Raw genomic sequence first — 18590 nt, 5'->3', positions numbered from 1 at the left:
GCACCCAGCACCCAGTCCCGCTCGAGGGGAGAGCAGCTCCTCCCGTCGCCCGCCGGCGGAGCTGCCGGCGGGAAGGGCACGCTCCGAGTACAAACCGGCCGCACAATGGCGAGCGGGTCGTGTCGGCCGGCCGAAGACCGGCATTGGCCGCCGTGCGCTCGCACCGCAGACGGCGCCGGCGCGGCAGACCTGTGTGGTCCGACGGTGGACGTCGCTGGCGTCAAACAGGCCCGCTCATCGCCGTGGCTGGCAGAGGATCTGTCTGCAGCGCCTCGTAAATATTTATATGGCCGGGTGCGCCGGCAGGAAGTATTTGTTTTGACCGTGTAGAGGAAGATCGGCACGTAGTAGCGATACGTTACGAAAACGTTGCTTGTCATGTTGGTCGTGGCGACCGGTGGGAGTGATATGTTTAGATGTGTTGATTTTTCGCCGTGGATTTATCGGAGCATTATCTGCGGAGCGGGAGACATCGCTGGAGTGAAGCGACCTGACGTACGTCATCCGAGCTGTGTTTACGCCTTCACTAATCTTATTACGGGCCGGTGGCAGCCAGCAGCTGCTCAGTATCACGCCATCTGCTGGCGCGTAGTAGGCCGGTGAGTAAGCCCCAGTGTCAACAGCACCACCAGCTCTGAGTCACGCTTTAGCGGGTGTCGACCCGAAGCCGTGTGCAGCCCATCTATGCCAGCACTCTGCGACAGCTGACGCGGTCGGAGCCGCTGTTTTGACTGCCAGTGTGGGCGCGGCTCGTCCGGCCGATGTGGCCGGGCTGGCTCGCGAGCCGCGCCGGCCTGGCGCTGTCCCGATGTGGCCGGGCTGGCTCGTCCGGCCGATGTGGCCGGCCGGCTCGTGAGCCGCGCCGGCCTGGCGCTGTCCCGATGTGGCCGGGCTGGCTCGCCCGGCCGATGTGGCCGGGCTGGCTCGTGAGCCGCGCCGGCCTGGCGCTGTCCCGATGTGGCCGGGCTGGCTCGTCCGGCCGATGTGGCCCGCTGGCTCGCGGGTCGCGCCGGCCTGGTGTTGTCCCGATGTGGCCGGCTGGCTCGCGAGCCGCGCCGGCCTGGTGTTGTCCCGATGTGGCCGGCTGGCTCGCGAGCCGCGCCGGCCTGGCGCTGTCCCGATGTGGCCGGGCTGGCTCGCGAGCCGCGCCGGCCTGGCGCTGTCCCGATGTGGCCGGGCTGGCTCGTCCGGCCGATGTGGCCGGGCTGGCTCGCGAGCCGCGCCGGCCTGGTGTTGTTCCGATGTGGCCGGGCTGGCTCGCGAGCCGCGCCGGCCTGGTGCTGTTCCGATTGTTGTGGCCACCGACTGGCAACGAGGGCGGCGGCGGTGGCGGCGGTAGGCTGTCGGGCCGGGCGGGCGCTGCTCCCCTCCGTTTTGGGCACGGGCCTGGTCTCCGCCATCGGGACGGTGGGCGGACCTCAGCGGGTCCTCTGTTCGAGAGATGCCGCGGTCCGTCGCCTGCTCCCTGCTGCCGCTCTCTGCTGTCCTCGTTTTATTCTTGGTCTTCACTCCCTGCCGTCTGCTCGTGGCTCCCGCGTCAAGCTCGCGACTTTCGCGACCATTCATTCCTCCGCTCTTAACTCTCTGCCCTCTGTCTCGTGCCTCCTACCCGCTGCCCTCTGCCCCCTGTTCCTTGCCCCCTGCCCGCTGCCCCTGCCCGCTGCCTGCTGCCCCTGTCCGCTGCCTACTGCCCCTGCCCGCTGCCCCCTGCCCTGTGCCTCTGCCTTCTTCCCTGTGCCCCTGCCCGCTGCCCTCTTTCCCCCCGCTCTCTGTTCTCCGCCCCGTGCTCTTTGACGTTCCTCCGGTATAAACATGATGTGCAGATGTCGCTCCGGTCCTTGCAGCCGTAGTCTGATGGGTGCATCCCCGACCCTGGATCCTTTGGCCCGCTGCCCGTGTTCTGTCTCCCACCCCGCTTCCATGCCAGCTCCTAGGCGCCCCCAGTGAACCTCCGCCGCTGCCTGTACCTCGCCGCTCCTTGTCCCACCAGCTCAAGCGCGGCCTCAGTGTCCCTCCGCCGCAGCCTGTGCCCTGCCGCTGCCTGTCCCACCAGCTCAAGCGCGGCCTCAGTGTCCCTCCGCCGCAGCCTGTGCCCTGCCGCTGCCTGTCCCACCAGCTCAAGCGCGGCCTCAGTGTCCCTTCCTCCGCAGCCTGTGCCCTGCCGCTCCTTGTCCCACCAGCTCAAGCGCGGCCTCAGTGTCCCTCCGCCGCAGCCTGTGCCCTGCCGCTGCCTGTCCCACCAGCTCAAGCGCGGCCTCAGTGTCCCTCCGCCGCAGCCTGTGCCCTGCCGCTGCCTGTCCCACCAGCTCAAGCGCGGCCTCAGTGTCCCTCCGCCGCAGCCTGTGCCCTGCCGCTGCCTGTCCCACCAGCTCAAGCGCGGCCTCAGTGTCCCTCCGCCGCAGCCTGTGCCCTGCCGCTCCCTGCCCCAGCAGCTCTAGCGCGGCCCCAGTGCACCTCCGCCGCAGCCTGTGCCCTGCCGCTCCCTGCCCCAGCAGCTCTAGCGCGGCCCCAGTGCACCTCCGCCGCAGCCTGTGCCCTGCCGCTGGCCGGTGGCCGGGCCCAGGTGTGCGGCCGGTCGGACTCCGCCGCTGCGGTCCGGTCCGCCCCAGGCCGGGATCAGGTGGTCGGCCGAGGACGCTGCGGTCTGGGATCATCGATTCAACGGCGCCCGTCGCCGCCGACGCCTGAGACACTGTCAGTCGTCGGCGAGCAGCGCTGCCGGTGCCGGCGGCGAGCGGTGGTGGTGGTGCGGAGACGCGGCGGGCGACGCGGACGGTGGCGGCGCGCCGTCGCGAGGGGTCGCTGCCGTCGGGGGCCACCGTTGCGGAGAGAGGCGGCCGGTCAGCGGGCGCCCGACCGGGCTCATTTGATTCCGGTGCGCCGGACAGGGAGAGGATCCTGTGTTTCCCTCGAATGTCCTCTAAGATACCCGGCGAGACCTTGTGGTAAACCTGTGTTTAAAAGGAGATCGAGCTATCTATGATGTGGTAGAGCAACGTTGTGTGATATTACACACTCATCCAGAGAGTTCGTCCGGACCTTGCTGAGAGTTTGGGCATGGATGCCTGTCTTTGGATAGGACAGATAGGTTGTGAGGGCTACCTACGTCAAAGCGGGGTCTCTGTTTAGGCTTCTATTGAGCATATGTCGGTGGGCGGTTACTTGATGCATACTGTAAGGCAAGCCGGCCATAAATTTCATGACGGCTCTGATATGTCGCACAATGTGGGCTTTGCATAAGGAAGCCGAGCTAATTGCCGCTATTTTGGTCCTGTGCCAAGTACTGCGGAAAATTACTGGCTTGCACTTTTAAAACAAGGTAGTGTAATGATCATTGTGTTGGATAACTTTTGATAACCCTTCAATATCTGCGCGGTGAACTATATATATATAACAATACGCAATCGCCATATATGCTCACCAGGGGAGCGGGGGACAGAAAGCTGGAGTGGGGCAGATTTCTGGCTTGCCCAACCTATCATTATAGTCTGGGTTGGGTTTCCTGATGCTTCGCTCTGTTTTTTTTTTCTGAATTCGAGAAGCTCTGTATGATCAAGCACGTAGGAAGCTGAAATCCGAGACCTTTAATGCGCATACTTTTACATCGGGTAGCTCGTTCACTGGATGTCATTTCACGTGCGCTGAAAGTATTTTCAAAGACAAACTCATCCACATTTTCTCCCTTGTGCGGAGGTGTTTCGGGGACGCCGACTCTATGGCTGTAGCTGGGGCCTACGCCCACCAAGCGTCGCCCGCTACGCCACAGCGACTCGCGGTTAGCGCTTGGAGCGGGCGTCTCGTCGCCGTTCCCCGGGGACTTGGGGGTCTGTGCCGGGCCGATCACCCCTCTCCGCGGCGGCGTCCGTTTCGTCGCGATAACGCCGGCAAGCGGGGCTGTTTATTTCGCCGGCGCCCTGCGATTTCATCTGGGCAAATGTGCCGGGGGCCGATAAATGTTCCGGCAGTTGGCACGCCTGGCAGTGGCAGGCCGGCAAGCGGACGGCCCGGAGGCGCGGCAGAGCGAGCGGGGGCCCAGCGGCGGCGCTGAGGGTGGGCTCTCACACAGCGAGACAACGGGGGACGATGGTGGTGGGCGCCGGACGGGCGGTGCCGGGGTTGGGGTGGGTCCTGCAAGACGTTTGCGGGAGGGTGAACCCTCGAGGCGCTGTAGGCGAAGGTGAGCCCTTCAACAGCGAGACCCCGTCCCCCGTCGGCGAGGCACCAGTAGTAGCGAGGACGGCCCCCGGCCGGTGGAGTGGCGGCCCCCGGTCGGTGCAGTGGCGGCGTTCGTGCCGGCACGACCCCGGACGCAGCGTCTGACCCGCGGATTGGCTCGCCGCCACCGTCAATGGGTGCTGTTACCGGCTGCCTCTGGTACGATGAGGGCTACCGCTGGGTGGGAGCGCCTTATTGGCGACCGCGACCCACAGGGTGAGGCCAGGTGGTGTGGTATTAGCGGTCTCTGCCGAGCCTGCTGGGCGGCCAGAGCTGACCCGGTGCCGACTGTCCGGATCGAACCGGCAGCCACCCCGAGCCGTCAGCCGATCGGGTAGGGGGGGGGGGGGGGCTGGAAACTTCTCAAAAGGACCTGGATAAGATGTCTGGCCTAGCTGCTCTAAGCAGCTTGCCGCGTATAGCAATCCGCAGGGGATTCTGACTGATTTATGCGTTTCATGCTGAACGTGAGATGCATACCAAGTGACCCTCCGTGTTGGCAGAGTGCCGCCAAGTCTTTCGCGTATTTTATTGGACCCTGACCGCCATTGTCCTCTGAGAACGGCCGACGGACATCCGGCGCGGAATTCTCGGTCGGGCGGCCGCCTCTCGAGCCGCCCATAAAAGGTACCCACTTATCATGAGTGGGGGCCGTCGCTCAGGCCCGGCTATCTCCGTGCGTGCTCAGAAAACGGGCCCAGCACTCACGTCCGCTCCGCGGACCGCTCGCTCACCGCTGCCGCCGCCGCCGCCGCCGCATCGCGTCCGCGGCGCGCTCCGCCCGTGACCGACATGAAGCGCCGCCTGAGCTACAGTCGCTGGCTGCCGCGGCCGCGTCCCGCTGCGCCCGGCCTCCGGCGTCGACGACAACATGAACCGGCAGGCGTCGCCGTCCGCCGCGCCGCCGTGCTCGCTCTGCCGGAGAGTAAGTGGCGTCCGCCTCCGGCGCGGTGTGAGACACGACTGCGGGGGTGGCGGTGGGGGTGGGGGTGAGGTGTTACCCCGCTCCCCCCCCCCCCTGACAAGTGGTGCCAGAACTTCTGAGGAGCTATGAGTGTAGGGGGACGAGAAGGACTGTGGTCGAATTCCCGGGTATGCGAAGTTACGAGGTTGATACTTAGTTTGTCCCAAGCCGTGTGGCAGCTTCTCCTCCGTCACCCGCCTCCCCCCGTATCTGCCTGAGCTGCCGGTGCTTGTGTGTGTGTAGCCGACGAACATTGTGGCTGCACGGGGGCCAGCGCGAGGAATCCACGCGTGTTGGCGCGACGGGCGGCGTGTCGCGGGGCGCGATCGAGCCACTGTACCGGGGCCGTCCTCTGTCGCACATTCCTCCCGCGGTGGGGCTGGACCCGGTCACCGCCACCGCCGCTGCCGCCGCGGGCAGCTCGTGTCCGACCGGGACAGCAGCCGGCAGCGGCCCCGCTCACCCGCCGCCGCCGCCGCCGCCGCCGGTCGGTCCCGGCGGGGCGCCGGTGCGCTCCTCGAGCTGTGGTTTCTGTGCAGCGCCCGGCGGCGAGTGGCGCGCCGCCCATTGTCCCATGGGCTTCAACAAATGCGAATGTCGTGTTGGCTCGGCGCTGTTGCAGGGCAGATGAAAGCGCTGCTGAGTGATGGACACGGCTCTGGAGGGAAACAGAGAAGGGCTCCGATGGAGTGTTGCCTAGTGTTTGGAAATGGCCATTAAGGGAATCAACCAGTCGCACGCCGATGATGCAAATGCATCGGATCCAGATGGATGCCGAAATGGCCTTCATATTTTGTCTGGGCGCACTCTAAGCGAAAATGTGTGCGGCGTAGAGAAACCAGACTCCTGGCGAACCTGCCGTCGCTATCAGGCAGCTGCCGGCCTGCGATCAGCCCTATGCCTTTCTTTGAGTTTGTTCATTTAAACATCGTAGTGACGGCTGCGTGGTACGCTTTTGTTCACGCTGGACGGACTGGATGATTGCACAATTCATGCTGGCTTTCGGACATACGGTGACGTTTTCCTTTATGTGCCTGTGAGAATGAGACAGGTGATCATAAATATTTGACGCCATCTGTCCTGTGGATTCCCAACTCTGGTATGCGCATTGCGCTGTTGGGCGCTGTTCGTCGGCGCTGTTCGTGCCTGTGCTTGGAAATGTTCGGCTTGAAAGGTCATTAGGATTATTGTCTTATTATGGGTGCACTCCATGGGTTAGGCGAATTCAAAGCAGCAGCTTTAATAACCTGGTAAGCTTCCCGTTTGGTATTCGTTTGGAGGTTCACGTATGGCCCCAGGAACACGCGCCCCTATCAAACGTATTACATACATGGATGTGTGTGCGAAGAGTGCTGGGAGTCAAAAATGCGAAGTAGACAAGTCGAACTAAATAGATCGAGGTCGCGCCACGTCATTTGACGCCATGCAATAAATTGTGCACCCGTGCAGCGCGCTAAACCGATTCTTTGGGAAATGCTTTAAAGCATCGTTCATTGTGAAATTCGAAATGCGTCCCTTTTCGTGTTGCAAGCTGGTATTGTCTGCGATAGGATTCTGGGTGTTTCACTCATGGTCAGTTGGAAGGACAATAATCACTTGTCAAACACAAGCTATGTTCGCATGCGGGCAGCGCTGTCGTAGCTCTCATCGACGAGTGTATAGGTGGCGTTAGCGTGCGGGACGGGATTTAGGCCAGTATGTACCCGCTAGGTGGCCGTTTCGGCTTTGCTTGCCGGCATGGTAGGTGTCGCCACTGTGCTGAACCCCGTCTGGTTTGAAAGACCAGCTTCGGAAGCTGTCGCTAGATGGCACAGGATGTCTGTGGGCTGTGAAAGAATGCCGATGCCTGCACTTTTGCCAACTCCGAGATAGATCAAAGCTGTGTATGCGATGAGTTCGAATGATTAAGAAGGTTTATTCAGACCTATTTTACTGTTTATAAATGAAACCATACCATTGCTTTAATGAATTACCCACAGTAGAGCGCCCCCCAGTTTTTTTGAAAACATTTCGATCAAAACCAAAAAGAAAGCAAGGATTCTCGCCAAATACCGCTATGCGATCTTCTGCCCTGGCATGGATAGAGTCTAGTTGCTGAGTGGGACCTAAGCTGCGCCCACTGCCGGGACTGGTGCGGCCTCGGGCCATGTCAGCCAGCTCCCCAGGCGTGCGGCCGATGGGCGGGGAGCCTTGCTGTGACGTCAGACCATGCTCTAGCGTATCCTCTGCCCGGGGCTAAATCGAAATCAGCGTTCCTTTCCTTATTTTCGCGTTATCCTGCATTCTCGCGACGCCCCGTTTGTGCGGCACAAGCTGTACTGCACCAGCCGTGAGTGGGCGTAAGTGCCCCCGGGTGAAGCCCCGTCCGAGCTCCGAGTACGTTCTCCGTATAAGTATCCCTGTGCGGGTGAAGTCTCGGCAGATAGACCCCCAGGTGCTTGTAGTTATGCCCTACAATTATCCATCCCCTTCATTCCACAGCCCTGAAATGGAAGGTATCGGCTCAGAGAGTGCTAATTCTGACCAAACAAAATTCGAAATGCGACATTGCAGTTTGAAGATGAAATATTTATTTTCCGTCCATTTTTGACGAGGCCTTTTCAGAAATTGGAATGAGCTCTGTCGTGAACAGCCTTTTAATCAAATGCGATTGGTCCAAACCTTCTGCAGTCATGACGACAGGGCAAGGGCTTTGAGGCCCACAGCCAGGGGCGGTTCGGTCGTTGGGAGGAGTCAGAGCCTGTTTGGACCGCCAAGCTCAAACTTTGGGTCTGATTTTGTGTTGCGTAAGCAGGATGAATGCGAATTTAGGTGTTTCCGTTCTGGGAGGAGCCATGGTTCTGTTGCACCCCCTCCCTCTCCATCCATTGGATCCACCCCGGCTATCACTGGAGGCCTTTTAGTGGTATTCGTATTACACCTCTGCTTAAGCATAAGAACTTTTTGTTTCGTGTGTCCACTCGATATGTGTCAAGTGACGCATTGAAAAATTGCCGGGTGGGGCGCAAGGTGACATTCCCGCCTGATCTCCCCTGTGGCCTATGCAACATCTTGCCAGCCGTGGAACGTGCCGACGGTCGCCCTCACCCTAGGTTGAGTCCGTTATGTGCGCCGCTGATTGCGAGGTACTATTCTTACAGCAATGCCAGTTGCAGTAGTATTGTTTACGCCCATGTCACATGGTGGATTAATGCTGATGTATTTTGGGATGTTGTTGATGTATGCTTGTTGTTTTTGTTGCTGCCTTGTACAGGTGCACGGCGATCGAATTATTTGCGCGGAAAATTGCGATGTTTTTTCCTCTTTCAAATGATTTTAGGTGGCTGGTCACGTGCTCTTTGCGTTGCAATAATTTTTTCAGCATTGTCACTTGAACGGGGCTCTGTGAGAAACCAGGGTCTGGTAGCGCAACAGGTAGTATCTACACACTACATTAGGCTTTACTTGGTCGGCTCATGGCTTTGCATCGTTGTGAGCAAGTGGGAAAGGTGCTGGGCAACATTGCCGTCATGCATTTCTCGAAATGAAAATGCCGTCCTTTCAATTGAAGTCAGGGCACAGGGTGCATGGAGGGTTGTCTAAAACGCTCCTGAAACAAGTGCGATACCGCGCAACGCCATATAGACCTAGTACCCAATTTGTGTTTGCAGTTCGAAGTACAAATGCTAGCTTCTACCCAAAATTGAAGTGGCCACTGGCCCTCCGTGTCCCTCCCGGTGCCCTAGCCTGGCATAATGTCCCCTTCAATCGAGGAACAAAGCTGGAAACGTTTGTGTTGGGTCCAGCCCCATCGCTTCAGTCGCTCCAACTGGGCTCGTGCTTACGAGATCCCAGCACGTCTTTATGGATTGGGCTGCGCGAGGTTCTTGTCGCATTATTTTTATCAAGGTGGCCTTATCCTCCACTTCCCCTGCTTGCAACGAAACCGCCGTAACCGACTCGTCCACTTCGGGGTGACATTCTGAAGTTTGACCGCTGCCGTTGGAAACTCTGGCGTATGCGGATACGTGCAATGCCAATAGCCTGGAGAGCGTTTCTCCCGTGTCGTGTCCCGCGGGGTTGTCTGGGCTGTCCCCGACGGCCGCGTCCATCTCCAGCCTGCGGTCACCACCGTGACGGCCCCGGCTGGGCTGCGGCGGCCGGGACTGGTCACCAGACCGGCGGGGCCTGACCGTGACCAAGCGGCGCGCCCCGGGCCGTGTACCGGCTGGGCCGCGGCGCCGTCTCTGTCTGACGTGGCGGGCGCCGGGCCGCGGCGGCCGCCCGGCCGGCGCCGTCTGACCGGCTGGCTGACTCAGCCGGCGGGGCCCTATCCGGCCGGCCGGCCGTCGGCCGTCGGCGACCGCTGGCTGGTCACGCCCGTTGTCCGACGTCACACCCGCTGTCCGGGGTCACACCCGCTGTCCGGTGTCAGCCCGCTGTCCGGTGTCACAGCCCGCTGTCCGGGGTCACACCCGCTGTCCGGTGTCAGCCTGCTGTCCAAGGTCACGCCCGCTGTCCGGTGTCACGCCCGCCGCCCGCCGCCTGGTGTCCCCCGCCGTCCGGTCGCACCCGCTGCCAGCCACCTTGCGCTGTTCACTGACGGCGCCACGGACGATGGGAACCCCGATGTGCAGCTGCTGGTCTTTGTCCAATTAGTCGACGTTTAAGGTGCGCGAGCTTTTTCACCCGATACCTGCCGACTGACGCTGATCCGTCGTTCCCCGTTGTTTGCCCGTTAAGCATGTTGACCCGCCTGGTATTTTTTTCATATGGTTTATCTCTTATGGCTGTTCGAATGGGGATTTGCCCGTAAATGTTAGTGGTACCATTTCTTCGTCGTGTTTTCCCTGGGATTATTTCCTTTCCCGTTATCAGTTTCATTTTCTCCGACATTTCTTTTTGTGATCTTGTCGGAGCTGCTTTGATGTTGGTTGTCCGGTTAGTGGCGGCTTAATCTGGTTTGCGCTCAGTGGCCTCATTCCGGGCTGGGCCGATGCTTTTTCGCCAAAGCGGGACAAAAGCGGGAACGGGCGCCTCAGCGTTCGCTGGGTCCGCACATTGATTTCCGTCGGCCGCAATAGAAGCCTGCAACGCAACCGAGGCGCAGGCCATCCTAGGTCTGAGGCGCCGTTGGCGACAAACACAAAACAGGCCGTGTGACAAAATCCTCTGGAATGGTGGTGGCGTTATGGTCGCGCACAGACAGCTTGCACGGCATTGCTCAGGAACACAAACTCCAAATGTGTGCAATGATGATAATCGTGATAGGCTGCCTTGAAATCGGAGTTTGAAAGAAGAGTCTTCCGTGTGCCGTTTGGAGATGTTTTAATGACCGGTGAGGTATTGATAACAACTGGATAATGGTTATCTATATTTCAGATGCATATCATCTGGCTACCCATTGGCAGGTGATTTGCATCGCATTGTATGCGTCCATTCTATTCTGTAATTTAACGTCTAGATGAAATCGAACGAAATAGTCCCAAAGACTGAGTCACACGAACAAGCTTTCTTAATATTTGATAACTCCAAGGTCGATGTATAAAGGCTTTCAGTCATGGCGTAGCGCAAGTTATTATAGTTTTTGAGTGATGTGTTGTCTGTGTGTGATTGGTTTCCAACCAAACGGCTGATCTGTAATGTAATCACTACACTGAACTGATGAAAAAGACAAGGCAATTCCCTCCGTGCGAATAGCGGGCGAGCCATGTTATTAAAAATACCGCGTTTGTAATTAAATATTGACGATATATAGTGGTGTCATTGTGCGTGCGTGCGTGCGTGCGTGCGTGTGTGTGTGTGTGCAGCATCTGCTCTGAGTCTTCTGTCTATCTTGCAAACTGCATCGGTGCCGCTTTCTGTATCGGGTCTCGTAAAAGCTATGATCAGTGCCTCCCCGTTGCCTCAGCATGCATGTAGAACAAACTGTAGCCAACGACTACGCGCGTTGGGTCCCCAGCGCAAGTCTCGCTTACACCAATCAGTTTTGTGGACGCAGAAACAATGCTCATATTGGCCCGAAATTGTCCGTAAATTAAGAAGTAGGGCAGAGGTGGTCGGCAGGAATGGACGCAATTCACTTTTTATGGTCTGACGATGTTGGGTGTGTTGTGCGAATGGATCGAAACCGACGGTATGTTGTCAAGGTAACGTTGTCAACGCATTGGTTGAGGTTGGTGGCAAGCATCTCGCAGAGGGCGATGGGAACGTCCCGTAGCTTGGGCTGAATTGCCATTGCAGATCCATGTTTCTCTCAGTAACTGAGCTCCGCTCGCTTGAGATAGCGGCCTCTCCCGCGGCCTCCAAACGAGCTGGTGGCGCCGCTCTGTCCGGGTAATTCAGCGCCACGTCTGGTGGCGCTGAATTAACAGTCCTGAATTAACAGTCAATAACAGTCCGGGACGGGCGGCCGATTCCTCCGGTCCACCCGCCTCCGCCACCGCCGGCCGGACCGGGGGCGGCGGCGGCGGCGTCGTTTGAAGTCTTGCGCCGCGCCGGGCTAACGGGGCCGGCCGCCGCTTGGTATGCGCCGCCGGCATCGGGTCCCGTCCTCCCGGACCGGACCCGGACCGGGACACAGAGGCACGGGCGCGGCCCGCCCGGCCCGGCGGCCGCGCAGCCGCCGGGCTACGGCCGGCGCTGTGTTGTGGTGGGGCGCTGGCTGGGGTATCTTTTGGTGTGCCTTTGGAGGCTGACGCCCGCTAGCACCTTCATATTTTTTAAGGTGGCCTATGACTGTGCGTGTAATCAGTAGTCTCAATAAATGCAGGACTGTGGGAGCCCTACCGTTTTCGACTTTTGACCGTCCGGCACTGGACGACTGGACAGGACAGCTACGCCCCGCTCTGTGACGTGCTGTGACGTGACGTGACCCGCGGACTCGGCAGGGCAGTGACGCCTCGCTCTGCTCTGTTACAGCTGGTGGAGCTGGAACAGCGGGTGGTGGAGTCGGAGCACCGGGCCGCCGAGGCCGAAGGGAAGGTGAGTGGGCCTCCTGTGCCGCCCTCCGTCCCCACCCCGAATAAGCGCCCCCGGCGCCGGCCGCAGGGCGTGGTGGCCGGATGAGAGAAGGAGCGCCGGCTCTGTCACAAGCGCCACAAGCAACTCGACGCTCCATACTCGAACCCCAAACACGCGATGTGCTAGGCGCGCATGAACAACAGTCTTTGGGGGCCTCAACGTTGTTGTCAATGGATGGAAAGCAAGGTCAGCGCCGCAGGAGGTGGTACTTGGGGACTGCCGTGGAGTTGAAGAACGAAGTATCAATCCTGTCTTTTTCCAGGTGATCCTGACATGACAACGCCATCCTTTATCCTGTGAGAAGATGCTACCGCGTTCACCCGGTAAAATTAGCCCATCATTTCCTTCGCCAAAAGGTGAATTGTGTGAACAGTCCCTTACGTCCCGCACTGCCTTTACGCAATTACATTTTTTCTCGCCATGAATCCACTTCCAACAAAATATTACAAATTTCAGTCTTGTTGTCTTGAAAAAGGTAAGATGAGGATTTCCGATTAACACCTGAAGCTTGCCTTTGTGCAGTAATTGGACGTTCAGTGTCGCTCAGTTTTGCGCCCGAGGAGTCTGGCGGCAGCAGCGGTACCGTATTGCCGTAGCCGCCTGCCAATTGGTGGGTAGACTGTGCCGCCACACCACTGTGCCCTGCGGGTCAGCCTAACACGCAGCCTTTTGCACAGTCGCGAGGCGAGCAGTTGTGTTGAATCGAGCCCAAGTGGTTGTACTGGTTGCATTCTGTCGGGGTTCTTTTACAGAAGCTATCAGTCGTTGACATAGCCAGCACAGCATTAGATTCGTAGCGAGCTCAAACAAGGCATGAAAGGCGAATGAGTTTCCTCTGTCGCGACTGATGTGTCCAATGCATGCGAGGCTTGTCAAACGAACTCGCGTTTCTAGGCACATGCTTTGGTGGCTTCCCGTCGCATCCCAATACCATAGCGGGTTACGTCCGCACATACCAGAGCGGTGTACTCCTAAGCCCAGCGCGCCCCCTTTTGACGCACCGGCTCTGCGCCCTGGGTCTTTGAACGCTATGATTTATCCGGTGAATGGCGTTGCTGAAGATGACACGGCACGAGCATCGTGACGGGTGTACGGGCACCGGCCATCACGAGGGGAGTCGCGATGACACGGGGGTTCTTCCGCTACTGAGTCGTACCCATGTGGGCCTCTGCTCGTGGGGAACCCCTCGCGCAGTTGGATAGCTGCCACAGGCCGCGGCTCATGTAGCTCAGCGGAGCCCCGTTCTTGAGCCGCTCTTGGCTCGCAGAATAGGAAAAGTTTCTCGCGACGTGGGTGTAAGAGCTCGTCTTTCTTGAGCCCAGCCTACGACTTTCTGCTGCGGCCTAGCCCCGTTAAAGTTCGCCCCAAATGCGTAGCGAGAAAGAAGCCTCCGCGTGGTGTTTTTCGCTGCTTGCCCAACCGAAGGAGCTTGCCGCTTTGTTCCGTGAAAGCACGAGGCGCAGTGGAGAGCACGCCGAGTCTGCCGAGGGTCGAGCGGCAGGTGTGGAGAGTTTGAGCCTCGCCAAAGACGTTTGCGTAACCCCCACCTGTCAACCCCCCTGTAAGGACGTCCACGTCACCACGTCACGCCACCGCGACAGAGCGGTTCCTGTACCACGGGCGGCCGTGCCGTGACGTTGCATGGCATGTAGCGATGGTGCTGTGCCATTTGGTTAGAGGTTTGGGGAGTTGTCCCATATTGTGGACAGCTTAGGTGCTGGGGTCGGTACTCATGCGTCAAGCTATTCTTAGCGAACGCCCGCGTCCCAACACTATTAGAGCAAATGACTCACGCGAGTAGATAAAAAACGTGATATTTCCGTGGTCTGGAAACGCGCTGCTTCTCATATCGGTTGATCATCCGACATGCGATCATTGGCTAAAAGCCGGTCCCGCACTCTGTAGCGTGTCGGTGCGCTGGCTCGCTGGTGGGCGTGGGTGGCTCGCCACGAGCGTGACCGGCGCCGGGGATCTGACGGCGACCGCCGGTCGGAGCCGGAGCGGCGGCGCCGGCGGTCCCGCGGCGCGGCCGGCTCTGTTCGGCGGCCCGACCCTCGGCCCCGAGGGAGCGGCCCCGCCGCCGCCACCGCCGCCGGTCCGGATAACAGCGTCACCATGGAGACGCGTGCCATCGATCGGCCAGTGAGCGCCGATTTACATGACCGCCGGCCCATGTACGTGGCCGGTCCGGCCGGTCCGGCCGGCCGCCGGCGCCGCTGTGTTTAACCTGGTGTTTTACGGGGAGGGTAGGGGTACCTGGCCGGCGGCCGACGTCGATACGCCGTCGGCGTCGGCGGCGGCGGCGTCGGCGCGGCAGTCGATGGCGGCGCGTCGGCGTCGGCGGCCGGGCGCGCGAGCTGCCGGTGCTCGGAGTGAGGTGATGCCGCCGCCCGGCAGGGGGCTGGGCCAGCCGGGCCCGAGCCGGCGGGCTTCGGCCAGCGGAGCGCCACCGCCGCAGCCGCCACCGGTGAGCGACGAGCGCTGGGGCGCGGAGAGCGAGGCGGAGGGGCCCATTGGGGAAGTGGTCAGGGACGCGGTGGTGCTGGGGGGAAGGGGGTGCTGGAGGGGAGGTGGTGCCGGTTGGGGAAGGAAGGTAGAGTCGGCTGAAAGCACGCGAGGGTTGGGGAGGGTCGACTGAGACTGGTCAGCGGATGGAGAGGACATAGTGAAGGCTGCATGGGCAAACTGAGAATCGACGGTGAGAACACAAGGCGTCTGAGAGGGCTTTCGCAAGAGAGGTGCGGTCGCGACGGAGAGAACCGAGGGGGACAACAGGGAAGTGGTGGAGCGGGGAGGGGATGTGCGGGAGGCGTGACTGCGGACCCGTAGGGAGGTCAGGACGCAGAGAGTGGTACCCTTGTAGTGCGTGCTGGCTGGACCGCGTTGCGGCGAGTGGCGCTATGCTAGTTAAGACAGACACAAGGGGTGGAGTGAAATGGTGGTGCCCTGATACCAGACATCCACGGACGTCCTGGCACTGAATCGGATGTAGGTGCAGAGTAACTCGTGAGTCGGTGAGAGTGGTCTTGTGTCTTTTTTGACAACTGAGGTGTTGCTCGGGCAATTTTATCTAGAAAAGCGGAACAAGCTGCGGCATGGAAATGGCGAGGAAGCTTTGGCCAACCATTGCCGTAACTAAGCTGTGTAGATCACTCTTGATCAGGCTGGTCACCTGTATGAGCACTGTCGTCGGCGTATCTGGACATCTCTGAAGCGCTGCATATGTTGGTGTGTAAACCGTGATGAGAGGCAATGACAAACCAGTTTTCCGTCAGTTTTCCGACAAGACTGGGTTTCTGAAAGTGCTTGGTCAGAGAGAAAGTGGGACAAATTACCTCTCGTCCCGAGACCGACTCTGAAGTGTAACAGCGACCTCGGGATGGTCCTGAGGCCTTTTCCCGGGATGCACTGAGCGGTACTTGCGAGATGTCGAGAAGATCGCAGCAGATTGGGTGCCAGTGTAGTGGTTAACGCGTCTTCGTTAACCACTGCGTGTCTGGGAAACCAGAGGTACGGGGTTCGATTCCCCGCGGTGCCCGCCCTTCCTGCCAGGGTGAGAGGCAGGCGACGCCATATAGCCTTAGCAGCTGAGTGCGTCGTAAAGCCCCAATAACAGACACACACATCGCAGCAGATTGGTTAGACGAGCGCTTCAGAAGGATCTGTGCGCTTGGCCAATCCGGTATGACGTAAAAGACCCACCGCAGGCGGGGGCGGGAGGGAGGAGACCTGTCCCATCAGAGGGACCTTGACCCGGTGCGCTGCTGCGCTGCATCCTTTGCTTGCTGCTGAGTGCCGCCGGCACCGTCGCGCCTGATTCTGTGGCGTGAGGACTGTGAAGATACGCTCGCTTCTTTGTCGGCCCGTGCCCGCCATCGCTGCTCAGTGTTTTCCTTAGATCGCCGACGCCCTGAGTGAGAGGTTTACTGAGCCTGTGGCTCACCGGCTGACCTGCGCTTTGTAATTGGGCGTTCGTGCCACATTCGCTGGGCGTCGGTGCAACCGCTCAAATGCCTGGGTGGTTATGTCACCTCCAGTTTTGCGAGAGTGGAGAGTTTCCGAGTTTCACGAGTTTCCACTACCAAATTCTGGTCTTAACTGAACGTTGCCTGCATCATCCCTGTTGAAATGCGATTTAGGGCCAGATGGCTTCGAGTTCCCGATTTGTCTTCGCCGGATCTCCGGGCCGTGGTGGCGCCATGCCGGGGGCGGCCGACAGGGCGGCGACTGTGCGGCTCTGTGGGCCAACGGACGTCGTTTGTAGCGTGCCCCACATACATGGACTTCACCGCGCCGCCGGGCACCGTTCGCAATCCTGACATCGGCTCATAAAGTGGTGCCAGATCGGAAAGTTTAGCTGCCTGTCAGCCTGTTTATTGATCGTCCGCGCAGGTCGCGGACGGTTTTAGACTTTCGACCGCATCAGCTGCATACCAAAGCCACCGGCTGACGAATTCATGTCCACTTCCATCCGGCCACGCGTCGTCACCGTGTGCGCCACCAGTCCCCGCGGCGACCACTGCGTCGGCGTCGCGTGCCGCGGCGGCTGCCATCCGCCCACGTGAGGCGGCCGGCCGTGCGGGAGGAGCCGCGGCCGCCGGCGGACCCGGCGGCTCGCGTGCGCGCCGGCCGTGCCGCTCACGCCGCGTCGTGCCGCCAGTCGAAGGCGCCGTTCCGCGGCCGCCGCCGAACGAGCGCTAATTGAGTTGTGTCTGGCGGGCCGGGCGGGGCTTGAGGAGGTCGAGGCGTGGCGGCGGGCGGCGTCGCCGTCCTGATGGTTTGGGCTTCCGGAGCGCGGTGGTGGTGGAATGCACAGTAACGGATAGCTCGTTGGGCGATCTGTCACCTGCTGACTGCAAGATGCTCTTGTTACCATGCGGTGTGGACTGGCCCCATTACTTCCATGACGTATGCCCGCCGGTGAAGCCTGCGTGTACGCCTGGGCGCTCGCAAGGCCCGATCGACCCCTGGTGCAGCCTTGCGAACAGCTCCCACCGCCTCCGCGAAAGGTCGCCAGAGATCGCGCCGTGTGGTGGCCGTCTGCGAACTTTGACCTCACCGTGGCCGCCAGCCGCGCTGCCGGTACAGATCGACCGCGGCGCCGAGCGATTTGTCACCGTCTACCGAGCCCGCCGTTTCCTTCCTGCTGACCGACGTCGCTGCTCGTGCACGCCCACTGGCCCGCCAGCCGCGGGCGCGTCGTTTTCGATGGCAGCGCCGTGTTTTGTGATTGGCCTGGCTGGTTATGTGCGTCGTAGCTCCGTGGGGTCGATCGCAGGCGACGGGTAGACGAGCGGCGGCTCTGCGAGCGGTGGCGTGGACTGGCTGGGTTCAGACGCTCTTCGTCTGGTCACCGGGCTTTTAGCCACTCGAACGTACCTCCACTTCGTCTCGCAAAGTTGACCGGAGTTACTGCAGGGAGAGTGTTCGCTAAACACGGAAGCAAGAGTTAAAACGTCCTGTGCGTGTGTACATCAGTCGCACGCAGGATTTCTTCGGTACCATGGTGTGCGCTCCGCCCGGGCCGCGCCGCGCCGGCGGCCACGTCCAGAGCGCCGAGCTGTCGTCCCCGCAGGCTCGCCGCGTGCCCCGACCGATGACGTCACCGCGCGCTATTGGACGGCCGGCTGCTGGGCGTGACTGATCACCGGAGCCGCGGAGGCGTCGGCGATGGCGCAGGCCGGCAGGCGGGCGTCTGCTCGCTGTTAACGTGCGCTGTGGTGGCCAGTCGCGCTGATCGAGACCGTGGTCGTCTGGCGACGACGAGGGCAGCGGAGGCGGCGATCAGCACGGGACCTCCCGCGCGCCGGCCGTCATCAGTGCCGCGGTCCCGCTGCGAGCAGCTACCAACGGCTGCGCCCGGAGGCCGGCACGGGCCGCGGTATCTGGACTGCATGGTGCTTCACGGCACCGGGCACCTCGGCCGTGCGGCGTGTGCTGGCGCAGCGGCCGCAGCCAGTCGGACGCAGTGCGGACATCGGGCCCCGCCCAGGGCTGCCGGAGGGCGCGGGACGCCCGGCCGGCCGCCGGCGGCTGCGGACGGCGCGCCGCGCGGCGGCCGCCCGGCGCCGGCGACGCCCATCTGCCGGCATCGACCGTCCACCGCCTATCCCTGGACACGGTGACCCGGTCAGCGCGGCCGACCCCGCCGGCGCTGGGGATCCGGTCGCGCCCGCCCGGGCGGCAGCACTGCACCACGTCCCGGGAGCGCCGCCGTGCGCCGGCGCCGTGCGGGACGCCCGGCGCGCCGGGGCTTCAGGCGCCGCCGCTCCGGGAGAGGGACACTGCGTGCGGCCGCACCTCCCGTCGACTAATCGGCCGGCGGCGGGCGCTCTTCGCCGCCGGCCGATCGATGGCTGAGCGGCGGCGACCGCGGCCCGCCGGACGGCGGCGTGTTGACGGACCGCTG

At 61.2% G+C, this 18590-nt stretch overlaps 1 protein-coding gene across 1 annotated transcript in view; it reads left to right on the top strand.

The window, feature by feature from the left end:
* LOC119094506 (pleckstrin homology domain-containing family H member 1) overlaps window positions 1-18590 on the top strand; it is a gene marked incomplete in the record, with an annotated part of 86533 nt that overhangs the window by 36935 nt on the left and 31008 nt on the right. The window contains 1 exon segment of the mRNA XM_037217563.1: window positions 12080-12142. Coding sequence (XP_037073458.1) covers window positions 12080-12142 — 63 coding nt within the window.

This window comes from Pollicipes pollicipes, unplaced genomic scaffold, assembly GCF_011947565.3.
Source record: "Pollicipes pollicipes isolate AB1234 unplaced genomic scaffold, Ppol_2.1 Scaffold_4002;HRSCAF=4701_pilon_pilon_pilon, whole genome shotgun sequence".
Taxonomy (NCBI): domain Eukaryota; kingdom Metazoa; phylum Arthropoda; class Thecostraca; order Pollicipedomorpha; family Pollicipedidae; genus Pollicipes; species Pollicipes pollicipes.
Note: the sequence above shows the minus strand (reverse complement) of the source record. Positions and strands in the feature narration are given on the sequence as shown.